This window comes from Anolis sagrei, chromosome 1 (assembly GCF_037176765.1).
Source record: "Anolis sagrei isolate rAnoSag1 chromosome 1, rAnoSag1.mat, whole genome shotgun sequence".
In the NCBI taxonomy this organism is placed as follows: domain Eukaryota; kingdom Metazoa; phylum Chordata; class Lepidosauria; order Squamata; family Dactyloidae; genus Anolis; species Anolis sagrei.
In genome coordinates this window covers 63,757,661-63,778,850 of record NC_090021.1, presented here as the reverse complement: position 1 = coordinate 63,778,850, position 21,190 = coordinate 63,757,661, and the positions used below count along the sequence as shown (strand labels likewise).

At 36.2% G+C, this 21,190-nt stretch overlaps 1 protein-coding gene across 26 annotated transcripts in view; it reads left to right on the top strand.

Moving 5' to 3' along the window:
* Nucleotides 1-21,190, top strand: part of AFDN (afadin, adherens junction formation factor) — a 91,252-nt gene that overhangs the window by 43,274 nt on the left and 26,788 nt on the right. For 17 of the 26 annotated variants that reach the window (XM_060753729.2, XM_060753732.2, XM_060753730.2 and 14 more), the window contains 14 exons: nt 1,084-1,178; nt 1,598-1,857; nt 3,182-3,251; nt 4,634-4,749; nt 7,628-7,689; nt 9,109-9,314; nt 12,595-12,615; nt 13,339-13,484; nt 14,587-14,681; nt 15,192-15,457; nt 16,822-16,965; nt 18,303-18,501; nt 20,470-20,573; nt 21,015-21,101. In XM_060753729.2, coding sequence (XP_060609712.2) covers nt 1,084-1,178; nt 1,598-1,857; nt 3,182-3,251; nt 4,634-4,749; nt 7,628-7,689; nt 9,109-9,314; nt 12,595-12,615; nt 13,339-13,484; nt 14,587-14,681; nt 15,192-15,457; nt 16,822-16,965; nt 18,303-18,501; nt 20,470-20,573; nt 21,015-21,101 — 1,871 coding nt within the window. The remainder of the gene's footprint in view (nt 1-1,083; nt 1,179-1,597; nt 1,858-3,181; nt 3,252-4,633; nt 4,750-7,627; nt 7,690-9,108; nt 9,315-12,594; nt 12,616-13,338; nt 13,485-14,586; nt 14,682-15,191; nt 15,458-16,821; nt 16,966-18,302; nt 18,502-20,469; nt 20,574-21,014; nt 21,102-21,190) is intronic. The other 9 variants (XM_060753734.2, XM_060753738.2, XM_060753733.2 and 6 more) reach the window with 1 other exon arrangement.

Here is a 21,190-nt window from a genome sequence, read left to right as displayed (position 1 = left end):
GCAGGTGGTGTGGTAGAAATGAGATTTGATTTTGGAATTCCTGGTTTGGAGCTAAATCCTTTAAAAACCAGAGTAACCTAGCTTTTATTAACTTAGGTTTAATATGCAATTGACAAATCTTAGAGATAGGTATTTTGTTGTTGGATAGTTACCTAACCAGTTAGAGCTGGGTTCCCCAAACTTTCTGAGCAGAGGGACCTGTTGTGGGTCTGGACTTTAATTGTGTGCATGCGTACTGTGCGTGTGTGGCGTGCGTCGTCCATGCTGCACATCCGCTTCAATCTAAATAAGCTTCAGCACATAGGCATAGAGGGAATTGCCTTTTGGATACAACCTTAATCATCATCAACCAGAGTCTGCAATATTCAGGGTTGATATGCTTAGCCCAAATGCATCTGGAGGTCACCAGGTTTGAGGCTACTGTAGTGCATAAGAGACTACCAAGAAACTGTCAATTTTCCTTCTCCAGGCTGATGCTTGTTTAGACTAGAACTGAAATTGTAGTCGGAAGAAATGATACATTTGGTGAAGTACAAATGCATAGGTGTGCTCATCCTTTCCTTATATTTTTGAGAGTGGAACTCTGCACATAGGAAAATCTACTACTGATTGCAGTATGGGGACAGTTGTCACATACTGTTAATGGTCGGATACTCACTAAAGTTCCACAACACTAGTGTTTTTTAAAAAATGTATACTGACTTATTCAAATACAGATCCCTTAGAATTCTATATAGAATTGGATAGAGACCTTTCCTTCCATGAATGGAGGTGGCTGGCGGCCAGTGGAGGCTTCCTACTAGAGGAACAATTTTCCTGCCAATTTTGTCCGTGGAACCCTCAGTGGCATTCCAGTATTGTTTAGGAGAGTATTTTCATCCTCACTTGCAGGAAGAAAAAAATGGGAAATCACACCCTTTGCTGAAACAATAGCATCCCTATGTGTGTGTGTACGTCTTTCAGTGTCTCATTAAAGAGTACTAAGCCTCCTAGACGTGTTATTTTATAATGTAATGTTACCATGTGTGTTTATTCCATACTTTCATTTGTTGTGCAAATACAATTGTCTGTTCTTATTTACAGATGGTTCTGACTCCAGAGATAAACCAAAGCTTTATCGTTTGCAATTAAGTGTGACAGAAGTTGGTACAGAAAAATTTGATGAAAACTCCATTCAGGTGAGAAATCTTGAAGTAAATAAACACTTTTAGAGATATCATAAGCCATGATGGAACCAGAGGGTGGTGGGTCGCTTCCTCCTTAAGATCCAAAGATACTCATTGTAGTTTGATAATTCTTTTCATTGCTGGACTTTGTAGTTTCTTTTGTAACAGAAGTAAAAAAAAAATTAAAATGTAATTCAGTTTGTATTTTTTTCTGGAAAATGTACTTTAAATACATGCAACGTGATTTTTAATGCCAAGCCATGCTTTGTTTACTACCAACTTTTTATGACATTTGAACATTTTCCTGAATGTGTCGTTCAGGCCATGGCATGTGTTAGTATGACATTCAGTTTTTTATTGAAACCAATATATTTTTGAACATCTTGATGTTGCTTTTTCTGTTTTTGAATTTTGAGCATTTATATTTACAGTTGTTTGGTCCAGGAATTCAGCCTCATCACTGTGACCTTACTAATATGGATGGAGTTGTTACAGTTACCCCAAGAAACATTGATGCTGAGACTTATGTAGAAGGTCAGCGAATCTCAGAGACCACTATGCTGCAAAGTGGTATGAAAGTTCAGTTTGGGACCTCTCATGTATTTAAATTTGTGGATCCTGTTCAAGATCACATTCCTAAAGGACGCTTGGATGCTGGTCACATGGTCAAAAGTTCACGAATCAAAGCTGGGTAAATCATAGTTTTCAAGCAATAATCCCAAATTTAGGAAATCCTTTAAGAAGTATTAATGATATAAATTAAATAACATGGTCATGTGATAATGTATTCATTAGTGTTTGGTGCTCTTGCTCCACCATGTGAGCTCTTTTGGAATAGGCTTCTGTTTTATTAGTGAATACTAATTTTATGTTGAACTAGCAGAAGAGCAGTAATCAACGCAACCAAACAGGCATGTCAAGTTACACTTAAAAAAAACAAAAAAAAAAACATAATAAGCATTTAAAGTCCTTATATTTTTATTATTTTTATGTTTTTATAACAAAGCTATAATAAAAATACAAAAGTTACAATTTTGTTCATAGTTAATGCACTCTTTTGTATCTAATATTTTGGAATAAGCGTATAAAATGATCAGAGATCACAAATAACAATAAAAAATCAAATTATGACTGGAATTTAGTAGGATGTGATTGAGCAAAAATACTGTTTTCCTAATTTGGCAAAGGGTATACCAGTTTGTATTTACTGGGGCTTTAAATTTAGTATTACTAATGAGATCTAGAATATAGTTGTCAAGCAATACTAGCAATTATTTTGAAAGCATGTTTTTAAAGGATTTTTGCATACTATGTCTAGTTGCTTAAGCACAGCAGAACCAGTAAATAAATAATATAGGATAATGTCAAAAAGATATAGAATAAAATACTTCATTTCCTTTGTATGAGAGCCACTTCCTTGTATTCCTTCCTCTCCACCATTGGTGGGCAGTTTATAGTCCAGAAGCCTCAAGCAAACCATTCTTCTTTTTTTTATAATGGCCAAATTTGCGATGTTTGCCAAAATCTGCACATATTTTTCTTTGAAGCAAAATATAAAAGAAACAGATACTTTGTTTTGAATGAGCATTATGCTCCCCACACCTTTTATATCAAAAATTGCTCATATCCATCCTCACACTTGTGGGATCTCACAGCAGGTATGACAAAGATCAAAAAGACCCTGTAACTAGCAATCTGAGGAGTTCGTTTATTTAAAATATTTCTATACATCATTTCCATAAGAAGTCCAAGGTAGCTAATATCAGCAGGAACCATTTAAAAACAAAAAAAACAGATAATTTTTATATCTTTTTATCACATTATTTTAATGATCTTTCTGCACTGTCATTCTAGGGAATTAAACATTAAATTTATATTTATGCATATTAAATATATTGTACATTTGCAGTTAATAAAAATACTAAATTATTGAACATAACATTGCTATGCTGTTATGTTTCTATTAATTGCATGTCCCTAATCACCAAGTTCTTGAATGTATGTTGCTTTCTCAGAGCTGTACAAGAAACTACATTTGATTTGGAGGGAGACATACATAGTGGAACAGGATTATCTACAAGCAAGGTAACCGACTGTCAGTAAACTTAAATCTCCGATAAACATCTATAATTGTACAATTCATACTTCAAATTATTAAAATGTAATACACACTGAAATTTTAGGGATAGCTCAAAGAAAATCCACAATTGGGTTTTATCCTATGTACCAATCAAACAGTTAGGTTTTATCCTTATGTACCAATCCCATGTTTCTTTCAGTTGTGGTGGTTGGGCCGGTTCCCTTCTTACAGTTTCCCCCCCTATTTTACCATACTAACTGGACATGGTTGCCCTTCCTTGACAATCTTAAAGAAAAGTAGTTAATATTATAAGTGTGCCTATGACTAAAAATAGAGAAAAACGCTGGAAAGAATGAGGTTGCTGAAGAAGGGGAAATAACAGCAGAAAAATAAAATAAGGACTATTCCCTCACTTTAGTGGCAGAGCAGCTGATCAGGGTATGGGCAAAAATAAATAATTTTTCCATGAAGATGGCTGCCCAACCCATTTATCTGTGAAGAGGACAGAAAAGAGGAATTAAGAAAAGTTTTTCTTTTCCTGAACGGAGTGCTTTCCTTTCCTGAAGCAAGAGTGAAGCAGAACAGGAAATTCTATGGCTAACAAAAGTGGTTTGCTTAGTGCTTAAAGTGTAATACCAGGATTTAACTAGAGAAAAGTTGAACCCTAAGCACTGGGTCAGCCATAATGGGTAAACTAATTTTTTGTTATGTGCATAAGTCCCAAGCTTGAGTGTTGCATATGAGAAGAGAATGGAAGTCCCTGTTCTTGAATTTAGTGTGATAATTTCATGTATTGTCCAAATTTGATTCTTTGGTTTGTTTAAAAATGAGATGGCAATTTCAGCTTCCATTACCATTCACTTTGACTGTGCAGACTGGAGCAGATGGAAGTTTCTGTCCAAGAATATCTGGGGCTTCCACCTCTGGGCCCATTTGGTTAATGAAAACAAGCCATGATCCAATTGTGGCTTTGGGGCTTTATTCTCAACCGTACTTCATATAAATTACATTTTACTGGGTTCAGACCCCATGGCAGTCGTTGCTACCTTAAAATGAGGAGGAAGAGGTTTTAACGTGTGAAAGAAGGGTGTTGAGAGCTGTGGGAAACCAAGGCTTACATCAATTGCTGATTTCATTTTGAATGATCTAGGAAATTTCATACCTTGCAAAAAGCATGCTAACCATTACTAATCTCAATGAAGAAGTTAATGGTAAATGTGCTGGTGTTTTTTGAGGTGGTGGGGAAAGACTTATTAAGATTGACAGTTTGAGGGAATTATTGTAATGCAAACTGATCTCCTTTTATACTTTTCTCATCTATTGTTTTGTTTGGAAATCAATATCGAATGCACATTATGACAAGTACTTCTCATTTTGTGTGGAACAGAGCACCAATAGATTGGATAGTGACAGAATGTCAACATCCAGCACAGCTGAACGAGGCATGGTGAAACCAATGATAAGAATAGAACAGCAGCAAGATTATCGCAGACAGGATGGCAGGTATGAGTGGAAACTTTTAATTTCCAAGTTCTTAAACATTACTTAAAAATTACATCAGGCTCATAAAATGTGAATGTGATAGGGAAATGTGCAACTTTTGTTATGGAGAAGACTATTTAACAGTAAAAGAATACTAGCATGCTTTGAAAACAAACTTAAAGCTACTGAAAGTGATAATCTCCAGCACATTTCCCCAACAGGATGCATGTTTTTATTCATGGTTTCCTCACTGAGTGAGGGTCCAGTTTACATGTTGGGATAAAAAATGTACTGGTATGCCTGCAGGGGGCAGGAATGGTACAGGTTGAGCACCCCTTTATCCATAACTCCGAAATCAAAAATATTCTAAAAATGTCCATATGAGTTGCTGAAATAATGACACCTTTGCTTTTTGATTGTTCAGTACACACACATTTTGTTTCATGCACTAAATCATGAAATGCATTGTATAAAATTACCTTTACCCTATGTGTCTTATACACAAGACATAAACGTATTTTATGTTTCACCTTGGGACCTATTCCCAACATATCACATTATGTACATATATCAAAATAAAGACATTCCAGAATCTGAAATCTAAAACACTTCTGGCCTCATGCATTTTGGATAAGTGATTGTCAACCTGCAATGCAGTAGTTTAAGAGATTTGGAGTGAATCCATTTTGTTCATCTCCCATTCAAAAACACATCTGAACATGGTGAAAGGGCTGTTTCCTCCAATTCTGAGTTCACAATTGAAAAACAAAATTATAGTTACAGTAAATATTGATGTTCTGTGTGATTTTTAAAAGAGAAAATTGTTTAAATGAATTTAAGACATAAATTTATTTAGACTTCAAATCTTGTAATTTGCAAGACCAGCATACTGTCTTTCCACAAACAAAATGGAATTCAAGGTGGCTCACAATATCAGAGGCAAATTGGATCCCACTTTTGAATGAACCTGATTTTCTAGATTCAGCTCAAGTGGGTATAGCTTTTTGCGCTAAAACTGCCTTGACCGCTCTGTGAGATTACCTGTGATGGCATAGAGAAAAGAATTTGTTCTTATTGATACCTCTGAACTTACAGCTTTCAATTCTGTCAGCCATATTATCCTTCTGGCAAGATTGAATGAATTGGGAGCAAGCTTTACTCTTGATTTACACTGGTTCCACATATTTGAATTATCATTTCCAAAAGCTGGCATGATTTGAAGTTCACATTTGAGGTCTTGAAAGGTTGTGTCTTGTTCCTCCATGCTATTTGTCATTACTGCTGAGAGATGGCATATAAAATACATGAAACCTAGCATTTGGGTGCTTTTTCTTGCATTAAGCTATGGTTGAAGCTGGCTTTTCATGCCAAAAATTCTTGTATTTTGAATTGTTAGATAAAACATTATCGTGAAGATTTTAAAACAACTCTTTATACCAGTGGTCCCCAACCTTTTCCTTCCTTCCTTCTTTCTTTCTTTCTTTCTTTCTTTCTTTCTTTCTTTCTTTCTTTCTTTGACTAGGGACCACTTTGATTTTTTTGTTATTAGCAGGGACCACAAGGTTCAAGAATAATAAACTGTGTTAATATAAAAATAAACTTTAATCAAAACATTTAACTTATTATTTAAACTTAACAGTAACATGCATCAAGGGTACTATTATAATACGTAAAAAAATTAATAAAAAATTAAATTCAGTTTGCATCAATGTGATTTTTGAGCTTGCATCTTTTTGACAAGCTGGGTAATACTGGGGCTAATATTAATTGCTCAAGGAAGCAGGAAGGAGGGGGAAAGGAAGGGGGAAGGAGGGAAGCAAGGAGGGAGCGGAGTGAGTGAGTAGGAGAATGGGGCCAAGGAAGGAAGGAAGCAGAGAAGGAAGCAAGCAATAAGGCCTGGAGGGAGAGAGGGAGAGAAGGAAGGACGGGATGGTGGGAAGAAAATAGGGAGGGTAGGAAGGAAAGAAAGTAAGAAGGAGGGAAACAGTCAGGTCTCACCCAGGTTGCCAGGGCTCCCTTGCTCTGGCCTTTTCCGTCTCCTGCATTTTGCGGAGGAGGTGCACCTAGAGTTCAGGCAGGAAGAGGCAGGCTCTGTGCAAAGGACTCCTCTTCCTCCTTCTTTTTTTCTGCTCCTTTCTGCTGTTTCCCCTTCTCACCTTTCCTGATGCAGAGCTGTTGTCAGCTTTGCTCTAAAAGTCAGCCATGGTAAATCAGGATACCTTTTGCTTTGTAAATACAGTTTGCATCGCACTATGAAATTGAACTGCCCTGGCTCAGTGCGATGGCATCCTGGGAGTTGTATTTTACAAGGTCTTCGCTTTGTGGACCATATTTTAGTTCTTGCAGACCTCTAGTGATCCACGGACAACAGGTTGGGAACCACTGCTTTATATGTTATTTATGCAAGATCTTTTATATTTTGTTTTTAAAAACCCTTTAACCTAGCTATACAATTCAGGGATCATAATCTTTTTATCATTATCTAAAGCTGCTATCACCTACATAGATATTTTTCTCTATTGTGTTGAAGCAACACCTGCAGACCTAGTATAAAGCTGGGCAACTAACGCCGAATTCTTTTTTGACATTGTTCTGTGTATACGCAACAAGAGCCATTTACAGCTGTTGACAGGTTGCACTGCTAACTCATTAATAATGCAGATCTTTAGTTCATGCCTGTATTGTGATCTCTTTTGTTGATAGTCAAGTATAACCTGAGGGTGAATCTAACAAGAACAGGGGAGAAGCTGTATTTTTCCATTCCTGTATTTTTTTTAGTCACATGAACAGAAATGTTGTTTATGGTCTCAAAACCTTTGGACAAATTTGTATCTTTGGAAAATGGAATTCATTTTTACTCTTTGGATTGGACTTCTGAAGATTTGCTTTCTGTCTTTAGACCTCAAGATCTGCATGGACCTGAATTAATACTACCAGCAAGCATTGAATTCAGGGAAACGTGTAAGTATTATCATATCATACGAAAACAAACAAACAAGTAGATATGTTTGTATGTTTTGTAATTTTTCTTTTTACATGATAGCTACATCAAATGCATATATTGGTGAAAAAATGCACTGGGTATATATTTTTTTCAAATCTGTTTCTACCCCCTTTCAAAGCTAATAAAATGCCACAAAATTATTCCATAATTCCAAAGGAGAAAGTCTATTGCTAGCTCTGTAACATTGTTTCAGGCATTGGAGTGTGGGATACTTCCTCGAGCGAGGTGATTTTCTGCTGGTTTTGATTAAAGTTCAAGTTTAAAGATAAAACTTTTGACCGGTGCTGGTACTATGTTCCATGGAATGCATTCTTGAAAGTGGCACAATGCTTACTTTAAAGGAATACAATTGTAAATAAATTTACATGTTGAAATGGTAAAACAGTGCCATTAAACTGCAATAGTTCAGGTGTAAATACTGTCTTAACTGCGTTGCCAAGACAAGGTAAGTTGAATTTCACTTATAGGATCAGAAAGAATTTGATAGTGGCCATTTTTATTAATAGCCTGGTTTTCCTTCTGTTTTTTTGCCCTGCACTGTTGCCCTGAGTATGCACTGTGTTGTCTTTGTGGGTAGAGAGATAAAATTTCAGTTGAGATATCAACATTAGCTAGATTTTTCTGGTGGGTATAATAATGGGAGAAAGTATTTTCTGTTGTTTTTAGGAATTCAGAACATAATGTATATATCATAATTAATGGAGCACTTCCACCCACAGTTCTCTTTAGTATCTCTGTCCTTAGCAATCACAAATATGGGGTGGTAATGATGTGGGTTGGACTGATATTTCCCTTCTACATTAGGACCTGCGCTGTTCTGAGAGAAATACAGCATGTAACAAATGTTGTAGTATATACAAGATGGGTTGTAATGTCCATTTTGGGAGAAAAATACTAGCTACTTCTTCAGATCTGCTTTAATTTGCAAGGCCAACATTCAACTAAACTATCTGCTAAATATTATTACCAATCAAAAGCTTTGATACATTTGAAGTGGCTAGATATCCAGTTAAAAGCTAGTACATTCCAGTATCGGGAACAGTTTTCACTAGGATTTGTCTGTTAGTACATTGATATGTCTTTGCTAGGTTTTTGCTGTAATTACTAGAATGGTGAAATAGGTGATATCTGTGAAAAAGATACATGTTTATTTTAGATGCTTTCCATATCTTGCTCCAGGTACTTTGAAGTTAATCACCAATATATCTGTAACTACAACATGTTATTTAATATTTAGCAATTTACCATTATAATTTTATGGATTGTTTTGCTCTAAATTTATTAACATTTTAACAGGTTTTTTTTCTGATCAGGTTTACCAAAAGATAGGCAATGCTTATCTGATTGTGGTTATTGCTCTTTGTTTTTTTCTTCAGCGGAAGATGCCTTTTTGTCTGCCATTATAAATTACACAAATAGTTCTACAGTTCATTTTAAGCTGTCCCCTACTTATGTTTTGTACATGACATGTCGGTATGTATTGTCGAGCCAGTATAGACCTGACATCAGTCCTGCTGAACGCACTCACAAAGTCATTGCAATAGTCAACAAGATGGTGAGCATGATGGAAGGAGTTATACAGGTGAGTTTTAGTCTCAAGTACTTACCATGTATTACTTTTTTAAGTTTGCTTTTTTTAAAGTTTGCTTTTCAGAATTATTTACATGTGGACTACAGTTGCCTTCACAGGACCTGTGTGCCATTGGGCATAATATAATTTATAATGTTGTGTGAAATAATGCCTCAGTTGCAGCAGAGAAACCTTGAAGGTCTTCTAATAAATGTAAAAACTATGTCCCTGGATTTTAAATAAGCAGAGAGTGATTTGTATAATATTACATGTTTCTGAGATGGTGAATAGGAGATTCACAGGCTTAAATAAGGGCTGCACTCAAAATATGTAATTTTTATACAGTGCACTAGTTTCATGCAGGTTGTGTATCCCTTATCCAAAATGCTTGAGACCAGAAGTGTTTTGAACTTTGTAGTTTTATAAAATTTTGATATATATGTATTTGCATATATGTACATAATGAGATATCTTGGAAATGGCACTGAAATCCAAACATGAAATTATTTATCTATTACACATAGCTTGGAGATAGTTTTATACAAAATTTTAATTTTGTTCATGAAACAAAGTTTGTGTACATAAGCCATCAGAAAGCAGAGGTGTCACTATCCTAAACACCCATGTGAATTTGGAAGTATTTTTGATTTTGGAATACCAGATAAAGAATGCTCAACCTGTGTTCTGTTTCATACTGTCTCCATCACAAAGTGTATTAGAATTTGATGCTTTAAAAAAAAAAGAATTGAACTTCACACTACCTTTCCTTTGGGGTTATTTTTATCCTCCAGAAGAAGTCTGAGGTAGATCTCAGTCCTTTTTATAAGCAGAAAGACTATTTCCATTTGTAATGAGGAACTCTCTGGACCTAACCCATGACTTTTCATATGTCCCATGTAGTTTTTAATTGTAAATAATTAGTACCATAGTTTGTATGTCACACAGGTTTTTTTTTTTTATGTTCTGTGTTTGAGAAAGAAATCATTTAATTTGTTTCTGTATATGTTTGCCATTAAAGCAATCTATGTATTTTAATGTTCCACTTTTATGTTCTTTTAAATTGTCCTCTCTTTGTCTTGCATGTTTTCCCCTTATCTTAGTATTTCTATGGAATTAGGACATACTTCTGCATAGCAGATACTCCCTGAATGTTTTGTGGAGCTCCCACACAGAAGCCAGTAGAGCCCTCCCAGTGCTGGGTAGTTTTCTGTAGCATGCCATTCATTTTGAGGCCATGTCTTCCACAAGTCTTTCAACATCTTTTAATATTTCTAGATAACTTGTGGGAAAGTTGAAATAGAAAAATATGTAGAAACAGCAAGAACATAGATGTTTGTAAGGAGTGTAGTCTTAGTGGAGTCAGTTATGGCTAAATGTCTCACCAAGTTTAATTGTGTCATGAGGTTAAGCAGGATTGCCTTTTGTCTACATTACAATGAAACCTGTTCATTACATGTTGGGTTATTATGATTAAAACATGTTTTCCATATTTAAGATCAAAAAGGAATAAAATGTTTTTTATATCAGTCATGTGTTAAAGAATTTCAAACCATATTCTGGTTTTGTTATTGTTGAGCCACAGCTATAGACTTGTGATTTAATGAATCAGTTGGATCACTTTGTGCCATCTTAACTAGAAATCACCAGGTGGGACAGTTGATTGAGTTTCTTTATAGTCAGAATCAACACTACAGAATGATTGACACTGTAGTAGCAATAGGTTTCAGGATATTATCTTCATCATTTTAAGAAAAACATATTTTTGGAGATGCACGCACCAGTGCAGTAAGCAAGAGGTCACCCTTGTTGGTCTCTTTGAGAAGGAGACCACAAGCCTGGACACGGAAGGGGGAGTTACAGGCAATATAAGGCCTCAGTGCAGTATTAGTGCTTCTGGTCTCTTTGGGGCTGGGTAGGAATTTTCTTCCGCTCCTACCTTACACTATAACTAGGGGCCATGGGGTTATTGGCTATGAGTGGTGTTGATAAACACACTTCCATTTGGCATGAATTGAGGGATAAATATATGGATTCTTCCCTCATTTGACTCCCTTTTGGTGTAGGGTGGAGATCTAGAGCGGCCTCTCTAAGGTCCCGTGACTTGGGATTGGGAATACACTCAGCCCTTAAGGCATCTCCAGGGGATTGCTCTCATTTATAACGTCGTGTGTCTTATGTGAGAGTGTCCTAAGTTGCCTTACAGCAAATAAGCAGCTGAGGAGCAACCCAGGTATGGGATTGTCCGCAAAAGTCAGATGTTTTGCCCAAGAGAAGGCTAAGGCAGTAGTCAAGGGTGGACACCTGGCCTTAGCTGGATCCTCATCAAGTTGCCCCCCTCTTCTTTCTTCCAAGCATGTTGATCCAAATAGTTTTAGCTTAATAAATTTGCCCTACTGTAACCAGTATTTCTGTATCTGGTGTCTTGATTTCATGGTAGCTCATCAAACGGGATGTAGTTATTTATATATAGTTTAAAGTAATGTCCAGTGGTTGCTTGTTAACTCAGGGGGGGGGGGGGGGGGGTGGCTAAACAATTTTGGCTAAAGTAGTAATAATACAAGGCAATTTAGGATGATTTTAATTAATAGTAGTGATGAATGTTTTCACAGATTTTATTAAAACACCACTCTTTAAAAATTTAACATTTTAATTAGATTTACAGGTTTAAGTGTTTTTCTTTCTCTAATGTGTAGCTGTCAGAGATCCTATAGTGCTACTGCCTGTAGCACAAAATCATGCAGTAATGGCACCATAACTTAGAAAATTAGTAGAACATGGTTGCAATTATATTACTTTAATCCAGTCATCTTCTTGTTTGTAAGGAATTACTTGCAAGTGCAGATTACAGATATTATTCTTGTACTAAAAAAAAAAAAGTTAAAGCAGAGAGATTGTACGTGCTTGATAATTCTCTTTTTAAAAAGACCCAATGTGACTGACAATGTGATGCAGGGTTGGTTTTTAAGAGGAAGAGAAGGCTGTCCTGGCTTCTGTGGGTAAATACTGCTCTGTGCAGAATTATGCAGACAGTATTAATGTTCTTGCATAGAATGATTGGAGGAGATGCCCAAGCTTCCTCCAGATTAACATTTTATATTCCCCAACAGACCCCCCCCCCTATAAATTAAAAAAACAAGCCTAACCAGTTACAGTACGTCCCCTGGTGAAATGTTTAAATGTGACTAAGCATTAAGTCTTGTGCCTTCATATTTAGTGTTTTATTTCTAAAACTACCATGATTGTTCACAAGTTTCTTTCTTCTGTTTGATTTCCTTCGTTCGTTTTTCTCCAGGAGGTAGACCAGGTTGATCAGGTAGGATATATTGCTGGGAACTGATCCTAGCTGTATTGGCTTAGCTCAGTTTCTCATGCTGCTTCCATGTAAATATAAGATATTTCTGCAGCTGGACTGAACATAACACTCATTCAGCACCTGGAACATGCAGTACTAAAATCTTTTTTGACTGCGCAAACTATCAGCATTCCATAACTTCTGCTTAATGCACTTCAATACAGAGGCATAATGACAAAAGTTCTTTTTCTTCCCTTTTTTTTTTTGTTTTGTTTTGTTTTGTTTAGTTCGTGGTTCTTTTCTTTGGATCTCATCTAGGGTTGCCTGGCCTAGCACCTGTGGTCGGGAAATGGTGAAATAGTTCAGTACTAGATACTGGTTGCTTGGTATCAAAGCCAATAATGTAACAGTATCTGGGTTGCAACGGGCATTAGTGAACATTTGCTTGTGCAGATACAGATTACCAGATAATGCATACATCTACGCTTTCAGCATTCCATGACAACACGCTAACTCCATTTCACTGATAGCATTTGGAATATTTAACTATAGTTAAAAATAAAATTTAAAAGTTGCAATGTGTCCAGATTTTTACTTCTGGTTTCATATAAATTTTCTGCAAATATCTGGTATCTGAGTATGTTTGGTGATATGAAGGATGTACTGGTCTGCCTGAGCAAAGCCTTTGACAATGAATGCAAATCGAATTATCAAAAAACTTCCTTCTACATTTCATAATTGCAGAAACAGAAGAATATTGCTGGGGCACTTGCTTTTTGGATGGCAAATGCATCTGAGCTACTAAACTTCATTAAGCAGGATCGAGACCTTAGTCGAATCACGTTGGATGCACAAGATGTTTTAGCCCACCTAGTTCAAATGGCATTCAAGTAAGGAAATTACACTTTTTTCTATATTTCTGTTGTTCAAATTTTACTTTCACCTTTTCTGAGAAAGAGTTTTAAGTTCATTCAGAATTCCATTTTTTAAATCAAGTAATGTGCATGAGTTGTACTCCTAAGCATACTTATTTGAAAATCAGGATTCAGTTGGAGATTTCTCAATATATATGAATAGGTTTGCACTTTGGGAGTTAGATTCTTACGAATGCATGTCTGCTAGAACTGCAAGCTTTAGTTGACCTAATTTGAGGAGTACTGAGGTACTTTGAACAAACTAGCTAGTGAATTAAGAATGCTTTAAATTCATTTATTGTTAAATAAATGTATTGATGATTTGTATAACATTTTAAAATGGTTTTACTGTTTTAATTGTAATTTTATGGTGTATATGTTGTTAGCATCATCTGATGCCTATGTGAGGCTGCCCTGATGTCACGTTGCCAGGGCTCTGCCTTATTTAGGTAGAGATGAACCAAACTCCCAGTTTTATCAAACAGTTTAATTAAAACAGCACTTACTAGACCAAAACATAAAACATAAAGATAGCACCCAGCCACAGAATAAACAAAAACTGATAGCAAAAACAACTCCATAGTCAAAAGGGTCCAGTCCAGTGGTCAAATTTCGAGACTTCAATAAACAAAGTCCAGGGATCAAGAGTCTAGACCGTAGTCAAAAGCCAGTCCAAAAATTCAAGGTTCCAGGATTCCAAGATTACAGGAGACAGATCAGGATACCGAAAAATCCAACAGACCTGGGGGGGAAAACCAGCAGCATCCACCACCAAAATACAACATATACTTTTCTCCCAAAGATCAGTCTCAAGGTTAGCTCCTTAAATCCAGTAACACCCAGCTGCAACCCATCTCCTGCACACCTCCACCCCTAATTGCTTTCACCCATGAACTCCCACTTACAGATTACCAAACACTCTAGAACTAATACATTAACCCTTCCATCACCAACAACTGCAGAACATATGACACCTGAGTCCCCCTTGTAGGGAGAAGGGCAGGATAGAAATGTCCTAAATAAATAAATAAATAAATAAAATGGATAAAACTCTTACTACTATCACAATTTTTTTCAGATATCTTGTTCACTGTCTTCAGTCAGAGCTAAATAACTACATGCCTGCATTTCTTGATGATCCTGAAGAAAACAATCCTCAAAGACCTAAAATAGGTTAGATCACTATATATTGTGCTAAGAACAATACTATTGCTATATGATAGGAGTGTTACAGGATCACTTGTGCATTGTGGGTGTATCCTACTAAGCTTAATAAGATTGGTTGTACCTAACTTGGGATTCTCTGTCAGCTTTTGAAATCTGAGCCGTAATTGCTCTGGGCGTCTTTGGGCAGTCATCACATTGGATCAAGCCAATTTGGGCAAGTCTCCAAATCACTGGCTCAGGATCCAAACCAGAATTTCTTGAACAATGCTTGAACAATATTTTGTTGATTTCTTTTTGTAAACAGCTATTTTCATCCATCTATCTAAATTTCACAGTAAGATTTTTAAATAAAAGGGATGTTTCTAATTCAAAAAGAGTAGATTTTGTGTTTTCTATTATTATATTTCAGTTATAGTGTCCCCTTTATATAAATCAAGATTGAATATTTAAACATGCAATCTAGCTCTATCTAGAATGTATAGCCAAAAATTAATCACAACATAAATCTCTTTATAGATGACGTCTTGCATACACTAACTGGAGCCATGTCCCTGTTGCGACGTTGTAGAGTGAATGCTGCACTGACTATACAGCTCTTCTCCCAGCTGTTTCACTTTATCAACATGTGGCTTTTTAATAGACTGGTTACTGATCCAGATTCAGGATTGTGTTCACATTACTGGGGAGCTATTATCCGCCAACAACTGGGACACATCGAAGCATGGGCAGAAAAACAAGGCTTGGAGCTAGCTGCTGATTGTCACCTCAGTAGGATAGTACAGGTGAGTATTTGCCTGTGTGATTCTTGAGAGTTTCACCTGCTAAGGTAGTAATGAACATTCAGTTTCGTGTTCCCAGGTTAGATCATCAAAACCTATGGATCCAATTTAAAAAGAAATCATTGTGGCATATTTGATTGTCCTGATTTATGAGCTATAATCGGGACAGGAGACCACACTATCAGTACACAGTACAAAGAAACAGAATGGTTTGCGGTTGATAAAGGTTCGGTTTTGTCTCTGTTTTATCATATTGTCTGTTTAATTTATACATAAAACATATAGGAAGCCAAGATTAAATTTGGAAAAAGCAGACAGGAAGGAATAAACAACAACAATTTTAGATGACAGTGTGCTATTAGCAGAAATTAGCAAAGACTTCAAACAGCAATTTTAATGTCCAGCAAGTCAAGGATGAAAGCAGAGTTATTGTTGAATATTAGAACTTTCACCACAGAAATTTGCAAAGCAAGTTGATTATGATGGAGAGAGACTTGTGAGGCCAAAAGATAAACACATTCCTCAAATAACCAGAAGCGTAGCTCTGTACATGGATATCGTCTAATAGAAAGCATCACATGGAAATCAAACAACATAATTGAAAGCGGAAGATGAAAAAGCTCCATTCTCTCAACACAAACAAAACCAGGAACAGTTTGTGGCACAGACCATGCCATGCTAATATTCAAAAGGCAGATAAAGGTAAAGAATAAGACTATACTAATCACTCTGCCAAAATGCAACCTAAAGATAATGTAAAAAATAGATTTGCGCTATTCAACCTAATTTTCATAGGGATCCAGAAAAAACCTGGACTGAAACCAGAAACATTGTCAGGCCCCTTTCACATGACTGAATAAAATCCCATATTATCTGCTTTGAACTGGAATATATGGCAGTATGGACTCAGATAACCCAGTTCAAGGCAGATATTGTGGAATTTTCTGCTTTGATATTCTGGGTTATATGACTGTGGAAAGTCTCTCAAAGAGGAATGCAAAAATATACTATCTGAAGTCTAAAAAAAGAGAGATGATAGATAAAACACTTAAGGACACATGAGAAGGAAAAAGTAAAAGGTGACAGAAATAGAATCGGAATCCTGAATGAAATTGTTAGTGACTTGTGTGCAAGGGCAACGAGGATTACTATAACAACCAGTGAATAGAAATAAAAAGCACAATGAAATTGTATATGTGTATTTTCAAATGAAGTGGATAAAACTCTTTAAAAAAGAATTGCATATTGAATGATCTGTTAGAAGATCCCTACATCCATTTTGGTGTAATGCTTCCAGTGCCACATAATAATAGCTATTAAAATATAGATGGTTGTCCCAATAGTTTTTGCTTTTCCTCCACTTACAGGCAACTACATTACTTACTATGGATAAGTATTTACCCGAAGATATTCCAAATATTAATAGCACCTGCTTTAAACTGAATTCTTTGCAGCTACATGCATTGCTACAAAATTATCATTGTGCCCCGGATGAACCATTTATTCCAACAGTAAGTTACTCTAGACTTTTTAATAGAAAAACGTTCTATTAAAAGACAATAAGCATTTTTTCTTGTGATATTTGTGATAAAAATGCCAACAAATTGACCAAATTGAGTTGGAAGAACATTCAATCTAAAAACAGAACAATGTGTGCTTTGGGCTAAATAAACAGAGAGAAATATTAGGGTCTGGGGAACTAATTAGAAAAGAGTTTTGAAATCAAGGTGGTTAAAAATAGCATGTGTAAAATGTGGATTAAAAAGCAAGAAGTGAGTGTTTAAGGATTGAGGAAAGGGGGAGCAGTGGAAGCAACAACTGGATGTAAACATGATCAAAGTGGGCTTTGTTATTCTTTTCCCTGTGATGGGATAACATTTAGAGCTGAGACAGGCAAAGTATAGCATTCTAGATTTTACTGGACTACAACTTCAGGCAGAGCAAATGAAGGAAGATGCTCTGAATACTACCCATCAGCACCTGGAAGGCTACACTTGTCCATCCCTTATCTAGAGTCTGGGAGAGTGGTTCAAAGAGGCAAAATATGAAATCTGTGATGTGATGAGTTTCACAATAGTTTAATTGATATAATTAATCAAAATGTAATTGTAGTATATTTTCAGTATCACTTTAGAATTTGCAGATAGAACTTTGAAACATTGGTCATACATTTGAAGATAACAGAAATGGTTCTTTTTTTTAAAAAAGTGATCTTTCTCAATTCTTAAATTATAGAATGTAATCAAATTATGTGTGCTATGCAAAATATGTTTTTAATTTGTAATGTATTTTTAACTTAATGTTCTATTTACTGTTTTAAACTGTTGTTATATTTGTTTATATTTGTATTATCTTGTGGCATGGAATTGTTGCCTGAGTAAGCTACCCTGAGTCCCCCTCAGGGGTTGAGAAGGGCCGGCTTGAAATGTGGGAATAATAAATAAATAAATAAATAAATAAATAAATAAAAGCTGGGCAAACAATTTGGCTATAAAATACTGTAAAAGTGATGGCCTATCACAGCCTACCATTATATATTTTTTTAGTTAAGACAACATTTTGATATATTGGCCACATATAAACTTTTAGTCTGATTATGTGGCCTGTTTCCATTGTTGAAAAATAATTCCCACATTGAAAAAGTATTATTAATAATATTGGAATTTATATTCTGCTTCATCTCTCCCAAAGATGACTCAGAAAGTGTGAGGGTTTTTATGAAGTCTCGGCAATTCTGCTGAAATATTATCATTGTCTTACTTGAGCAACTAAAATATAGTACTATAACATTTTACTCCTAAACTACCTAGTGTATTATATTGGTCATGTCTCTTTCCCTCATTCCTAGGAGTTAATAGAAAATGTTGTAGCTGTTGCAGAAAATACTGCTGATGAGCTTGCTCGTAGTGATGGTAGAGAAGTACAACTAGAAGAAGATCCTGATTTACAGCTGCCATTTCTTCTGCCAGAAGATGGCTACTCATGTGATGTTGTTAGAAATATCCCAAATGGGTTACAGGAATTTTTAGATCCTCTCTGCCAAAGAGGTTAGTGCTTTTATTTTTAGAAATGTTATTCTTTGCTTTAATTTTTTTTTTGGATCAAATTTATTTTATCTTTTATATACGCTTGCTTGGACAGTCCTTGTTTTGAAATCATGTCAGCTTTTAAATAAAATCTCAGTGGTACTGCCATGTCTTCCTTCCCAGCTTTGTACTATGATGTTGGTAGGCACTCTATAATGGCCTACTTCATCGATGCCTATTAAGAAATTAATTGAAAAACTGTACAAAATACTTGAATAAAAGAGAGCCATATGTGGAAGAATTTTCTGTTCTTTTGTCCTCAGCCTTAATGAAAGGTTGAGCTGGAACTGTGATGTCCTTTAAGTAAGCTCCTTGTTACCCAGTGGGACTCATTTCTGAGTTAATATGTAAAAGATTAGAGTGTTGTTTTTTCTTCTTACGCCTAGGAGGTATTGTATCTTTTTTCATAACAAGATTCTTGGGGTAGCATTCCTTACCTTGAATTAATTTGATTCTTTTGAAAATGGAGCTTTAAATAGCATTGCTGTGAATCAGCATTCAGGATTAAAGTATATGCCTCCAAGTTTTGGTCAACCTATGATGCCCCATTAATTTCATAAGATTTGCTTCAGCAAGGAATATTCAGAGGTTGTTTGTCACTGCCTTGCTTTGAAACATAGCCTACAGTAATTTTCCTTATATATCTTTTGAAACGCAAATTATTTCCAAAATTTTATCTGTTTTTATTTTTAAGGAGTTCTATTGTATTTGTTTTTAGAGGACATAACTTCACCTTTTACTTGGTTATGGTTAATAAATAGTGTTAAGATTTTCAGTTTTAATGTGTAATATTGTTACTTCAAGCATTAATAATAGCGAGGGATATAATAGCGAGGGATGAATTGTAATGTATCTACTAGTCGCGTGCATTTGTATAGGATTGTTATCCGTTTCTGTTGTTTCATTCACATGGCTCCGTTTTCATTTTTGAGCACCGCATCCAAAAACGGCGCCTTTCCCTCATCCCCCAAAAAATGAATATTTTCATCCCATTGGTGGCAATGGGCAGGTGATCCTATACAAATACTCCCCTTCTCCATAGTTTTAGGGCTGCTGCTGTTTCCCACTAAATTGGGAAGCGAACGTTTTGCCACTGCTGCTGAGGTACCTTCATCAGAGATCCTTGGCGCAGGGGTAGCAGCTTGTCGGGGCTTGCCCTTCACCACTCGGCAACCATGCAGGCCCAGACGCATAGGCCCAAAGTGCGCGGGCCTGCCAGGACCTTCTGGGCCTGCACGGTTGCTGAGTGGTGGAGGGCAAGCCCCTGCAAGCTGCCAGGCCCGCGCCAAGGATCTCCGATGAAGAGACCTCAGCACAGTTCCTCTTCTCTCTATAATTATGATGCCGAAAAGCAGGCTTGGAGCTGTTAACCGCTTCCATCTGCCTTTCATATCAAGTTTATTTTTGTTCCAGGAGGGGATATTTCATAATGTGCCATCCAATTGGACAGAACAAAACAGAAACATGAATTAAACAAATAATAAAGATACTGGGCCCATGTCTAGCATCTACTACATTTCTCCTAGTTTCCCTGGAAAATGTCTTACTGGTGTAGATCAGGCCTGCACAAGCTGTGACCCTTCAGGTGTTTGAGTTCCAAATCTATCCCTACACAGCTTGTCCAACAGTCAGAAATTCTGGGAACTGAAGTCCCAGGGCCATAGGTTGTGCATGCTTGGTATATAATGAAGCCATGCTATGCAGAGTTAGATTAGGGAAAGATCAAGATCAGTAATGAAATAAAAGCCAATAAAATGTCTTGATTAGAAGAACATTTTATCAGATTGATGATCATCACCCTTTTTACTACTGAACCACATGGGTATGAATATATATGTGTTATCATTTCATTTGTTTTTTCTTTTTTTTTATTGACTTCACCCAGATCTATGACATACATGCTCTATTGTACATTGTCTCCCCATCTAGGCTTTTGCAGATTGACACCTCATCCACGTTCTCCAGGGACTTGGACAATATATTTTGAAGGTGCAGACTATGAAAGTCATTTACTACAGGATAATGCTGATTTGGCAAGTATCCCCATCAGGGACATTATAGGAGAAAACATAAATGTGCATTATGGGCCATCTGTAATACTATCCAAAAGCTAAAACTAGACCGAGCTCAAATGAAAAGTCAAAGCAAATTAGCAGACCAGGTTCCATTTATTTGTTTATTTTTAAGCTCAACATGTTTCAGCCACCAATGAAATGGCCTTCCAGAGGGGCCATACTTTACACAGAAATTTCTGGATTGTACAATACACTTTCAAAAAATATATATAGACCATTAAAGAAAGAGTCTCCCAGAACTTTAACAAGCATAGTCGGGGGGGTGGGGGCTGCGGGGATATGTTGGTGGGAATTGTTGCCTAATGCTTTCTGAATATTTGTGGATTCCTTGGCTCTTGCCTTACACTTCACTTGATCCTGTGGAATTTTGGTGTTTGAGCTATATTTTTTCTCCTGCAGGCTCAACCCTTGAGGAAGGAACCTGAGATAATCACTGTGACATTGAAGAAACAAAATGGAATGGGTCTGAGCATAGTTGCTGCTAAGGTACAAGCACATTTTTATACTTTAAAAAGCAAATGGTTTTATGGTAGTTAACACCATAATAACAATCTTAATAATTGGGTTGCCGTAAG